Genomic DNA, 13,959 nt, shown 5'->3' with positions numbered 1-13,959 from the left:
TCTGTCATTGCAGTAAGTAAGTTGAGATCTGGAGCTTGAAGAGCCTTACTCACTTTTACCCCTTCTGGAGAACAGGGTATATCATGTGAAGGGCAAAGATGAACTTGAATGAATTTAGTTCATTGATAAAGCCCCTGGCTTTTATTATAGTGTCAGCAAAGCGAGTTGTTTCGATAATCTCTTGTAAAGCTTGTAAAATGATGGAGTAGTTTTGTTTTACAGCAGCCACTGCTTCTGCTCTGCATGCCCATCTTGTGTTTGATAGTGACTTCAAAGTCTTCAACTGGGATCCTACTTCTTGTGAAATCTTCTGCATTACTGCATGTCGCACAGGACTCCCTTCCATGAAGGTATAAAGAGTCTGACTAACACCAAAAAAATCAAAGACAGTTCTGTTTTGTTTACTTGAAGTGCATGCATCTACTAGGACGAGGTTCAAACAATGTGCATAGTAGTGTAGATAGAAACAGTGAAATATTCTTTCTTTACATTTCATTTGAACTCCCGCAGTACATCCAGACATAGTAGATGCGCCATCAAAACAGACAGACATCACTGATGACCGACCAGTCAATTTTAAGAATGCCAAGGATGTCATTTAACTGGTCAAAAATAGATTGAGCATCAGCTGTTAATAGTCTCTGAACAGACACAAAATGTTCAACTGGACTTTGTTTTTCCTTGTCAGAATACCACACCACAATGGACATCTGCTCATGGTGTCCACAGTTAGTAGTGTTGCTGGCAATTATTGAGACCATTTTTCCATTTAGTGAAGACACAATCTTTTGTTGCACAACATTGTGCAAGGCCACAATTAAATCCTTTTGGATGCGATTACTCAGATAGGCAGCGTTTCAAGGAGATTGTTGCACATGCTTTGCCATTATGGGATCATATTTTTGGAGCATATTGACAAGATTTTAGAAATAAACCTTTCTCAAAACTGTCAGCTTTTTCATTGTGACCCCTGAATAGTCTCCCACCTTTCGCCAAACACAGAACAATGTCAATCAGTCGCTCCATTACATTTCGGTTATGGCACCGTTCTTCTTTAGACAGATAAGCCTGCTTGCCCTCATCCAACAATACATCAGTAGGTTTCCCTTCATTAAAACTTTACCATGAAGAACAGCTCAACACATGAGATTTTGACAGTCGGTCATTTTTAAAACATTTGTTAGCCCTATGCCAGTTTCTGAATCCCTTATCAATAAATTCTGGATCAGTGTGACCTTTTGTTTGCTGCATCATTAGAGGAGAAGAAACGGCAGTAAAAGCAAAATTCTGCATCCTTTGATGGGCTATATTCTAACCACCTACACTTTTCATACCAATCGGACTGAAAACTTTTTTGTTTATTCCCTATTTTACTTCTAGGAAACATGCTCAATCTAAGCTGATAAGGACCTCTAGATAATAGAGACCGGCGTTCTAATCTATTTTTTTGAATATCACAGACTGAGTCATCAGATGCAATGTTTGATGGCTTTGAATAGGAACTATGCTGACCTGAACTATGAGACAAAATCTGTTTCTGTTGGTCATTACTCAGTTTATTGCATGCACTAGAACTGGTGGCGGCATTATCTTCATGTAAGTTCTTAACCGAGGAGTCCGAGGTATTTGCACTACTATCAGCACATTCATCATAATTGTTTGTCTGCTCCTTTTCTTATCTTAACAACGAACTAATCCATATTTTAAAATTAAAAGGGGGTATCATACGATTGAATTAAAAGATAAAGCCACAGGCTTGTTATGCTATTTCAGTAGAATACACATGACAAAGATTACAAACACTGTAGACACTGTGCTGGGCACGCCTGACACAGCCGCTTATATAGGTCAAAGAATTTTCTAGAATAGTAGTTGGAGAGGGGAGGACCAATGGTAATGCGGCGGCACCACAGTAGTGGGGACGCATGCTGGGAGCAAATGTGGGCTTTTTATACATTTCTACAACATCTATATTACACAATTCGGCGCTTATTGCATAATACAACAATCCATACTTTAAAACTAAAAGAGGATATCATGCGATTAAATTAAAACGCAAAGCCACTTTTTTCGCGCTGCCCTTGCCATGCCTCCAGGTACCTCCCCCAGAGCTTCCACTGGCCACAGTTCCCCATTCCCGGCCAATGGGAGCTGTGGGGGTGGTGCCTGGAGCAACGCACGGAGCTCACTCCTCCACCCCTCCCCTGGGGCTCAGGGACGTGGTGCTGACCGCTTCTGAGAGCAGCTTGGGGCCTGCGGCACCACGGGGGGCAAGTCCCATGGGCCGGATCCAAAGCCCCGAGGGGCCAGATCAGGCCATAGTTTGTCCACCCCTGCATTAGGATGTGCCTGGGCACACCCAGCACACCCTGTGCACACGCCTATGCTTGGAACACTTAAAAGGAAACTGAACAAAGCTGTAGTAAACTGACAGTAGGGAATCATTTTGCATTATCAGAAATGTAATAGATAGAAAAGACATACAGCATTTCTCTATCTTCTGTGGGAAATTTGTTTTGTACATATAAAGCGATTGCTTTGATAGCAAGCTTTACATAAGAAACATCAGAATGACCGTACTGGTCAGACCAATGGTCCATCTAGCCCAAAATCATATTTTCTGACAGTGGCTGATGCCAGATGCTTCAGAGGGACTGAACAGAATGGTGCAATTTATCAAGTGAACCATCCCTTGTCCAGCCCAGCTTCTGTCAGTCAGAGGTTTAGGAACACCCAGAGCATGGGGATGCGTCCCTGACCATCTTGACTAATAGCCATTGATACCCATAAGAACATAAGAAAGGCCGTACCGGGTCAGACTAAAGGTCCATCTAGCTCAGTATCTGTCTACCGACAGTGGCCAATGCCAGGTGCCCCAGAGGGAGTGAACCTAACAGGCAATGATCAAGTGATCTCTCTCCTGCCATCCATCTCCATCCTCTGACGAACAGAGGCTAGGGACACCATTCTTACCCATCCTGGCTAATAGCCATTTATGGATTTAGCCACCATGAATTTATCCAGTCCCCTTTTAAACATTGTTATAGTTCTAGCCTTCACAACCTCCTCAGGTAAGGAGTTCCACAACTTGACTGTGCGCTGCGTGAAGAAAAACTTCCTTTTATTTGTTTTAAACCTGCTGCCTATTAATTTCATTTGGTGACCCCTAGTTCTTGTATTATGGGAATAAGTAAATAACTTTTCCTTATCCACTTTCTCAACATCACTCATGATTTTATATACCTCTATCATGTCCCCCCTTAGTCTTCTCTTTTCCAAGCTGAGGAGTCCTAGCCTCTTTAATCTTTCCTCATATGGGACCCTCTCTAAACCCCTAATCATTTTAGTTGCCCTTTTCTGAACCTTTTCTAGTGCTAGAATATCTTTTTTGAGGTGAGGAGACCACATCTGTACACAGTATTCGAGATGTGGGCGTACCATGGATTTATATAAGGGCAATAATATATTCTCAGTCTTATTCTCTATCCCCTTTTTAATGATTCCTAACATCCTGTTTGCTTTTTTGACCGCCTCTGCACACTGCGTGGACATCTTTAGAGAACTATCCACGATGACGCCAAGATCTTTTTCCTGACTCATTGTAGCTAAATTAGCCCCCATCATGTTGTATGTATAGTTGGGGTTATTTTTTCCAATGTGCATTACTTTACATTTATCCACATTAAATTTCATTTGCCATTTTGTTGCCCAATCACTTAGTTTTGGTAGATCTTTTTGAAGTTCTTCACAATCTGCTTTGGTCTTAACTATCTTGAGCAGTTTAGTATCATCTGCAAACTTTGCCACCTCACTGTTTACCTCTTTCTCCAGATCATTTATGAATAAATTGAATAGGATTGGTCCTAGGACTGACCCTTGGGGAACACCACTAGTTACCCCTCTCCATTCTGAGAATTTACCATTAATTCCTACCCTTTGTTCCCTGTCCTTTAACCAGTTCTCGATCCATGAAAGGACCTTCCCTTTTATCCCATGACAGCTTAATTTATGTAAGAGCCTTTGGTGAGGGACCTTGTCAAAGGCTTTCTGGAAATCTAAGTACACTATCCTCTGTCAACTTATCTAATTCCTTTTTGGACCCAGTTAAATTTTTGGTCTTCACAACATCCCCTGGCAATGAGTTCCACAGGTTGACTGTGTGTTGTGTTAAAGTAGTACTTTCTTTTGTTTGTTTTAAATATGCTATCAATTTAATTTCATTGGGTGACCCGTGGTAATGTGTTGTGTTATGTGAAGGGGTAAATAACAATTCACTTTCTTCATACCATTCATGTATTTATAAACCTCTATCATTTCCCCCCCCCACCGAGTCGTTTTTTCTAAGATGAACAGTCCCAGTCTCTTTAATCTCTCCTCATATTAAACCTGTTCCATACTCCCAATTGTTTTTGTTGCCCTTCTCTGTACTTTTTCCAATTCTAATAATTTATTTTATTTTTTTGAGATGGGGCATGCAGTACTGCATGCAGTATTCAAGGTGTGGCCATACCATGGATTTATATAGTGGCATTAGGATATTATCTATTCCTTTCCCAATAGTTCCTAACATTGTTAGCTTTTTTGACTGCCATTGCTCTTTGAGCAGATGTTTTCAGAAAAATATCCACAGTGACGTCAATATCTTTCTTGAGTGGTAACAGCTAATTTAGTCCCTATAATTCTGTATGTATAGTCGGGATTGTGTTTTCCAATGTACATAACTTTGCATTAATCCCCATTGAATTTCATTTGCCATTTTGTTGCCCAATCACCAGTTTTGTTAGATCCCTTTGTAACTTTTCAGTCAGCTTTGGATATAACTATCTTGAGTAATTTAGTTTCTTCAGCAGACTTTGCCACCTCAATGTTTACCCCTTTTTCCAGATCATTTATGAATATATTGAACAGTACTGGTCCCAGTACAGATCCCTGGGGGACACTGCTATTTATCTCTCTCCATTGTGAATACTGACCATTAATTCCTACCCTTTGTTTCCTGTCTTTTAACCAGTTACTGATCCATGGGAGGACCTTTCCACTTATCCCATTATTGCCTATTTTGTTTAAGAGCTTTTGGTGTGGGACCTTGTGAAAGGCTTTTTGAAAGTCCGGATATACCTTATCCACTGGATCACCCTTGTCCACATGCTTTTTGACTTCCTCAAAGAATTCTAATAGATGGGTGAGGCATGATTTCCCTTTACAAAAGCCACGTTGACTCTTCCACAGCATATCTTGTTAATCTATGGCCTTGTCTACACTTGCAAGTTAGAGCGCATTAAATCAGTCTCAGGCACCATAATTCCTGAGGTGTCCACATTGGCAAGGCACTTAGAGCACCTGGACTCTACAGCTGGAGCGCTCCTGGTAATCCACCTCCACGAGAAGCATAGAGCTTGCTGTGCCCAGGTTGGAGCGCCGGGGTGTCAGTGTGGATGACGTATTGCATTACTGCACTGTGATTGGCCTCTGGAAACATCCCATAATCCCTTGAAGTCAAGTGGCAACTTTGGTAATTGTTTTGAACTCGGCTGCAGGCATGCGGATATCCCCTTTCAAAGCTTCGTTTCTGACATCCCGCATGTTTATCTGCTCCGGGACACAAAGCAACTGTTACTGTGGAATGCTCCTGCTGCTGAGTGTGTGTGTGTGTGTGTGTGTGTGAGAGAGAGAGGCGGGGGTGGGGGCTGATGTTGGGTTTCCCCCTTCCCCCTGCCGCTGTCTGAACTTACAAGATAGCATGCTAACGCACTCTGCCTCCCAAAATACAGTCTCTCCCTCCATATACACACAACACACTCCCTGTCACACTCTCCGCCCCCTCATTTGAAAAACAGCTGGCAATCTAGTAGGATGCCCATGGAACAATGGGATTGGGAAACCTGCATCATGTGACGCTGTGCCTGCCCCATTAGGCATTGTAAACCCTTTCCAAAGCATGCTGCAGCCACTTGCACACTGGGATAGCTACCACAATGCACTGCTCTCCGTGGCGTTGCAAGAGCTGTTAATGTGGACATGCTCCACAGTCACAAGGAGCACAGTGTGAACACACAGCAGCACTTTCCCTGCTGCTGTCTATGAGGGCTGGTTTAACACCTGGTGTTCTAGATATGCAAGTAGTGACGTAGCCTATGTTTCTGATAAATCTGTTCTTTACTATAGTTTCAACCAGTTTGTCTGGTACTGGAGTTAGACTGACTGGCCTGTAATTGCCAGGATCGTCTCAGGAGCCTTTTTTAAAATTCGGTATTGTATTAGCTGTTTGCCAGACATCTGGTATGGAGGCTGATGTAAGTGATAGGTTACATACCAGAGTTAGTAGTTCTGCAATTTCATACTTGAGTTCCATCAGAACTCTTTGGTGAATACCATTTGACCCTGATGACTCGATAAATTGAAGCATATTAATTTGTTCCAAAACTTCCTCTATTGACACTTCAATCTGGGACAGATCCTCATATTTGTCACCTAAAAAGAATGGCTGTGGTGTGGGAATCTTCCCCCACATCCTCTGCAGTGAAGATGGATGCAAAAGCTCATTTAGCTTCTCCACAACAGCCTTATCTTCCTTGAGTGCTGCTTATAGAGTATCCTCTTTAATAAATCCTTCCCTAAGGGAAGTATCTGTCCAAACCATGTGCTCCTCCAGACCTGTTGGCATTCCCTCATTCCTTAGTTTAAAAACTCTTCTATTACAGGCTTCTTTGGGGAGTTCCTCATGAAATTTGTTCATATAGAAACTAGTATCTGACAGATGTCAGTGTCTATTATTTTATTTGCTAGACAGTTACCTCTTCCAGATGAGGATAGGTTGTTAATGTTCTCATGAAAATTTCCACATGGCCACAGAGAGAACATCCCTGAAGATGGGAAAATCTAGTTGCAATGATTTACTGCTTAAAAAAACTTGCTATATATAAATGCAGATTAGAGTGGTTTAAACTACTCATGGTTTTTTTTTTTTTATTTCTTTGTGCTATTATTATTTTTATGCATAGATACCAAGGTATAAAGGACATCGTAAACTGAAAAAGTGCTTGGACAAGGCTGGTGAGCAGGTAAAATGCATGAGAGGAGAAGATGCTGGCAGGTGCTTTTAGTCTTCCTTTAGGAAAACAGATTATACTAAAAAATAAAATAAGCTGACAATGCAAACAGTAAAGTTTATTGTAATTTAGCTATTAATATAAAGGTATAGAAATGGCACTCTAAGGCACCATACTTAGAATATTGTATACATAAAAAGCTTACTACATAAATCATATTAACAAATGAAAAATTAAGCTTTCTGTTGGGCACTTCATTGTTAACTAATGCTGTTGATGTGTGGCGGGAACGACAACCGCATGAGTTTAAGTGTAGAATGTCTTCAAGTTTGAATTTCTAAGGGCTTTTTTCTTAATGTTGCATTAATTTGGCATACCCTCCCAAAACTAATCTGTGAAGCCATTAATCTTCTCCTTTACAGCCTTCCTTAAGATCCATTTTTACCTTGTTGTCTACAAGACATCACCAGATGATAATGGGTAGATAAAAAGCTAGTGGGGATAAATTATATTTAATTGTAAAATAAATCCTTTAAAAAAATATTTGGAACCATTATGTACGTGCTTTTACTACTGTCATGCTTACTCACCATCTCCCTTTCCTCTTGTTGCGTATTGCATTTGTTTCTTGTCTTTAAATGATAACCGGATTCTGCTACCCTTATTTATGTTTATTACTTTACTTTGCATTCTCCCTCATTAAAACTGGGAGTGATTGTAGGTTAAGGTACCACTCAATCTTGGTAAGGGAAGTGGGATCTTACTGTGTAAGGATGGTATAAATCAGGACTACAACAAATAGTTACTGCTGTGTATTTGACCTTTCTGAAAAAAAGTTCACAGCCACCTTTCAGAGTTTACTATCTTTGCTTTTTTCTCTGTGTTTTGCATCACAAGTGATTAGAGTATATGAATAGATTAATTGCCAGATTTTATTTTATTTTAATGTACTTTATTAGTTACTAGGCTTGCGAATAGGATCTCAAACAACTAAACTTTAAGAATCAGCTTTTTATAAAAATATTAGCCAGTTGAGTTTTAATTTAGAAAAAATTGCCCTTGGTTTGCAACCTTGTCTGTCTGCATCAGATTTCCACTAATATTTACAATCCCTTTAAAAAAGAAACTTAAGTGGAAATATTGATATAACTTCAGTTTTAGTAGTACTGCTATATAACATGAGGTGTTTTGCTCTCCCACTGTAGAATATTCCTTGAACGAATAATTTTTAAAACTGACTCTTTTGCCTTGTAACATGGTTCGAGATTAACTAATAAACACTTTTGGAAGATAACTTGTAAATCACAAATGATCCAACTTCCCCGGCACATACCACTCTTGACCTCTTCACATTTAAAATGTCTAACTTTTTAGGATGTTTAATTTGAAAAAGAGTTGTGTGGGAGAGAATGATAAAAATGCTAAAACCCCATGTCTGTTAGTTGACTTCCCTCTCAAGTACTTGTAAAATGAATGAGTTTTCAATTCTGTATTAAAATTTGTCATTAAAGGTATTATTGAATGGCAATAGCTCTCTCCATAGTTAAGGTTACAACAATATTTGAATTACAAGATGGATTTTCAACATTCCTCTAAGTCAGTGGTTCACATCCAGGGGTACATGTACCCTTTGGGGGGCACACAGAGGTCTTCCAAGAGGTATGTCAATTGATCTAGATCAGTGTTTCTCAACCTGGGGGTTGTGACCCTTGGGGGGGTGTCACAGGATGAGTTTGAGGGGGGTGCAAGTGCAGGGCCAGCGTTAGAGGGTGGCAAGCAGGGCAGTTGTTCGAGACCCCACACCACAGGGGGCCACACAAAGTTGGGTTACAAGCTTCAGTCCCGGGTGGCAGAGTTTAGGATACAGTGCCGGATGGCAGGGCTCTGGCTTCAGGGGTACAGTAGTCTGGAAAGGTTGAGAACTGCTGCTCTAAGTTCCTTCAGAGATGTTTCTTCCTCAGACTTGATGCAGATTTGTCTATGGACAAACAGTAACTCTTCTGGCCAATTTGAGGTGAATTGGCCAAACTATTTCTGAGAAAAGGAAGTTGGAAATCTAGGTATAATTTAGATGTGGGGAGATTACTATAATGCTGTTTGCCATGTTTAACTTCCAAAATGATGAGCCTTATTCAGAAGATCTTGCAGAAATCTAGTGACACTGTGCAGAATCGAGGGTGCATATAATCGTTCTCTTCTGTGTTAAGAGTTGTCAGAATTCCCTGTGAGGCTGCTGCTTAGGTCTGTCAGACCATGTAATGCTTACATAGCGTCTGCGGGATGTTGTAAAGATAGTCAAAATGCTGAGGTTTTTTTTTTTTAAATATAATGGATCAAGTGCCCCTCCACAAGCCATATGAATGTAGTTCAATGTTTTTTTCTAACTGTGTAAGAAAGTTTTTTCATGAATAACCTCACCCTCTAAATAGCCAGTCATCCAGTAACTGTTTCAAATTATTTCACTCTGCACACCTCCTGTTCTGCGGAATGTCGTTTGAGAATAAAATACTTCTGAATAGAGCTGGGTGGAGAAATTCCAGTGTAACATTTTTTTCATCAGAATTTTCTGATTAATTGAAATTGAAAAGTTTTTTATGGAAATGGTTCCAATTTGATTAAATTCCTTTGAAACCTAGGCAAGAAACATGCCTGGCTTTCTGCTAACTTGCTCACCCAGCTCCTTGGCAGCCTGGGCTCCTAGGGTTCCTGAGGTCTGTGCCTCTGGGGCAGCCCATCATGTAGACTTGCCTTGGAGATGGGGCTCTAGTCTCTTTCGCAGAGAACGTATACATGTTGAGGTTTTGTTCCAAAGGGGGGCGGGACTTCCACAAAATGGAATTATCTTTCTCCACCAAGCTCTGCTTCTGAGTTCTGTTCTCACCTTCACTGACTACCTTTAAAGTGTGATTCTAATCTGAAAAGTGACTCTAAAAATAGCACTTTCTTACTCAATGGAGTTGTTGCTTGTATGCATTCAGAGTCATCTCTGCTGAATATTAACTAGTAAGTTTTGATTGTATTTTATTCTTGTTCAACTTGTAAGAGCCAATGCAACTAAGTGTGAGTAAACAGTATTCCATCCTTTCTTGTGCATCATCAAACTAATTTGTTTAAGTTCAAATCATCTACATCTTTCAAAACCCCTTTGATGTCAGTGGGTTTGTACAGTTGTCACTAACACAACAGTTTGGCTTTACTACTTGTGATGTTGCATAAGAAGGAAGGAACATAGGTTAATTCTCAGTTTATATTGACTTTGTGCCATAATTATTAGAATAAACAGCATTTTACTTGGAAAAATGAACACATATGGTCATGGAGTGCTGTGTTAGCATAGTCACTTTACATAGATCTGCACATGAATGTTTTGCACTGATATTTTGTTTGCAGTGGTGTTGTAGCCGTGCGGGTCCCAGAATATGAGAGAGACAAGGTGGATGAGATAATATCCTTTGTTGGACTTATTTCTGTTGGTGAAAGGAACAAGCTTTCAAGCTCCATAGAGCTCTTCTTGAGGTCTGTGGAGCTCAAAAGCTTCTCTTTCACCAATAGAAATTGGTATAATAAAAGATATTACCTTATGCACCTTGTCTCCCTTGCATTTATATAGTATCTTCATAAACATTTATTTTGCAACATCCCTATGGTAGGTAAATATTGATAACCTCTTTTTTTTTTTTATACTGTTGATTGGCAAATAGAGAGATAAAGGATAAGTACCTTGATTACAATTGTGCAAGGTAGTCTTGGAACCAAGTTTAGAACACAAGTCATTAGCTCTGTCCCATAAATAATCCAGCTGTAGAGCCCCCCATACTTAATCTCTCTATCTCTATATGCCAACACCATCTGTTAACTATGTTTGCAAGGTTAAAAAAATCAAGTACTCAAATATTAGAAAAAAACAGAATTAAGGCTGCTCAGGCAACCTTAATTTAGATAGAAGTGGAAGACTGAAACATGCCTAGTTAGGAACTAAATTGCCTACACAAAAAGTAAATTTTACTAATTTCTAGTACATTTTTCTGCATTATAGTCTCTTTGGTTCATTTGATTTTGCTTCTAGGTATAACCTATATTATAAAGTCCTACAGAGGGGATGGGATAGAAATTTTTTTTTAAGAGCTCTTTAGATGGCTTTGAAATAGGATTTTTTTTCTTAGTTGATACAGTTATATGGGTACAAAAATAGAAAAATTATATCATTTAATTTGAAAATTTGATTACGTGGATGACTTGCATAGTGTATGTTCCCTGATGGTCCTTTATTAACAGTTGGACTGCAGTTCAGTCATGAGAAACTATTTCCATGACTTCAGTCAAGGAAAGGCATTTTCCCTCCTGTAAATTTGATTATTTATTTATGTATTTATTTATTTATTTAAGGTTGCCGAAACCAGTCAAAGTGATACAAGTATTTCATCAGGAGAAACAAAGAGCAAAAGCAGCATTCACTTTCTTCCCAATGAGACAAAGCTAGTTTCTCAACCACACAACAAAGACTTAAATACCAAAGAAAAAAGTGATCCAGCTGTAGATGAGGATGATATAGAGGGAGATTCTTTTTTTGATGATCCAGTACCAAAACCGGAGAGAAACTATGGCTGGTAAGTAAACCGTGCTCCCTAGTTAACACATTTATTTGATGCTTAGTAGGTTTGGGTTAGATGTGTTACTTGCATGTAGCCTGTAGTAAAAGGTGGTGTGTAGGTGCACTGTAAAACATCCTGCTTGAAATGCACAATACCTTCTGGGGCTCCCTGATTGCACTGGTGAGTAATTTTCACCCTTTTGGGGATGTTGCATAGATCCCTTCCGATACCAAGCCAACTGATCTGGCTGGTGGGGTTGGTTGGAGAAGGGCAGGTGGAGCCTTGGCTTTGCTAAACCCTGCTCTTTCCAACCCATTTGATGCTAGGAGTAAGTATCTGAGGTACAAACGCTATGCTCCTTGAGCCCTGGAGATGCAACTGTGGCCAGCCTTAAAGTAGCTGCACAAGTAGGAGGGGAGAATCTTTATTTCTCTGCATAACTTCACAAGGACTGGCAAAATCTAACCCACAGTACTGGAGTAGTTAAGAAAATATTGTTAGTTCTCTCTCTCACTCACACACAGACACAGACACACCAGCTTCATACAATACAAGTATTCGGAAAGACTCTTGCTCATGGAAAAGTTCCCTTATATAAATCAGTGTTCACATTTATTACCCAGTGTGTCCAAACTGACTTGTTTTCAGTAAATTAATTGTTTTTCTAGAACATGTCAGCTTTGCAGGCCCAAACATTTTAGGGCACTTTGTGGTTTTGTAGTGTCTGATGATGAGTGAAATTATATTTTGAAGTGCAAGTCTGACTGAAAGTTGCAAAAGTGTCAAAGCCCACATTCTCATTCCCTTGATCTTGCTGCAGCTCTGAGCAGAGCCATTTCCACTGTGCTGTGTTAGAGCAACTTTAAAGTTGTACTAACTTTGGGTGTGCCAGAAATGCACCTGAGGCTTGATATAGCAGGAGGTTTACCCATCCATGCCCCACTCTTTCCCTTTTACATTGGCAACAGACAGTGAGTGGTCTAATCCAGTGGCTCTCAACCTTTCTAGATTACTGTACCCCTTTCAGGAGTCTGATTTGTCTTGCATATCCCCCAAGTCTCACCTCACTTAAAAACTGCTTGCTTACAAATCAGATATAAAAATATAAAAGTGTCACATCACATTATTACTGAACAATTGTTTATTTTCTCATTTTTATTATATAATAAAATCAATTGGAATATAAATATTGTACTTACATTTCAGTGTATATGGAGTAATATAAACATGTCATTTTAAGAAATTTTAGTTTGTCTTGACTTCACTTGCCCTTTTTATGTAGCCTGTTATAAAACTAGGCAAATGTCTAGGTGATTTGATGCACTCCCTGAAAGACCTCTGCATACCCCCAGGGTTACACATACCCCTAGTTGAGAACCACTGGTCTAAGCCCTCTTATGTTGGCCCTGCAGTATCAGATGCTCGCTCTTATGCTAGGAGGATCCTGGTGCGGCACAAAGTAACCACACAAGATCATTCTCCCCTCTATTTCTAATAAACCGGCAAACTCTTTTCAGAAAGGGATTATTTATGACTGTTACCTAGTGGGAAATAAAAATTACAAGATATGCTACTATTTAACGAGCAGCTGACTTCTCATGAAAAATATTGAACAAATACATTAGAAAGAACTCTGCTTATTATTTTTTGGTTATTTTTTCTTTTTTAGCGTAGCCATATCAGGATTAAAATAGCATCTTTGATTTGCTCTTGCTTATTTAGGAGCTTAAGTACTAATTGATTGTAACATCATGTTAATTTCTACAGCCAACTGATTGTGAGGTCATAAACTGGGATAAAACAATAGGTGGGAATACCAGTGTCAGATCTAATAATTGTGCGTGATCTTTAAACTGGCAGCTTTAAAATATTAAAATGAAACTTTCAAAGGAATTTTAGTACTTGTGGCACCTGTGGCTACAGCTCACTTCTTCGGATGCATAGAATGGAACACACAGACAGGAGATATTTATACATACAGAGAACATGAAAAGGTGGAAGTATGTATAACCACAGGAAAAGTCTAATCAATTGAGATGAGCTATCATCAGCAGGAGGAAAAAAAACTTTTTGAAGTGGAATTTGTTCCTCCAATCATTGAATCTGAGATGGTGATAGTGTCTTTCAAAGCAGGTAGATTCCCAGGATTGTTGCAATTTCCTACATTTTTGTCTTGCCGGATTACCTTGGCTTTTAACTGACATTGTGGTTCATAAGTAAGGCTATGTTTTTGTCAACGATATTTTTAGTAAAAGTCATGGACAGGTCATGGGCAATAATGAAAAATTCATGGAAGTCCTTGACTATTACTAAAAATA

General features: G+C 39.5%; 1 protein-coding gene across 2 annotated transcripts in view; it reads left to right on the top strand.

Annotated features, from left to right (window-relative positions):
- CEP43 (centrosomal protein 43) overlaps window positions 1–13,959 on the top strand; it is a 52,002-nt gene that overhangs the window by 28,823 nt on the left and 9,220 nt on the right. The window contains exons 7-8 of one of the 2 annotated variants that reach the window (XM_039532529.1): window positions 7,002–7,061; window positions 11,436–11,656. In XM_039532529.1, coding sequence (XP_039388463.1) covers window positions 7,002–7,061; window positions 11,436–11,656 — 281 coding nt within the window. The remainder of the gene's footprint in view (window positions 1–7,001; window positions 7,062–11,435; window positions 11,657–13,959) is intronic. The other variant, XM_039532530.1, reaches the window with a different exon arrangement.

The sequence above is a fragment of the Mauremys reevesii genome, linkage group 3, assembly GCF_016161935.1.
Source record: "Mauremys reevesii isolate NIE-2019 linkage group 3, ASM1616193v1, whole genome shotgun sequence".
Taxonomy (NCBI): domain Eukaryota; kingdom Metazoa; phylum Chordata; order Testudines; family Geoemydidae; genus Mauremys; species Mauremys reevesii.
The sequence above is the reverse complement of the archived record's forward strand: the minus strand, read 5'-3'. Positions and strand labels throughout refer to the sequence as shown.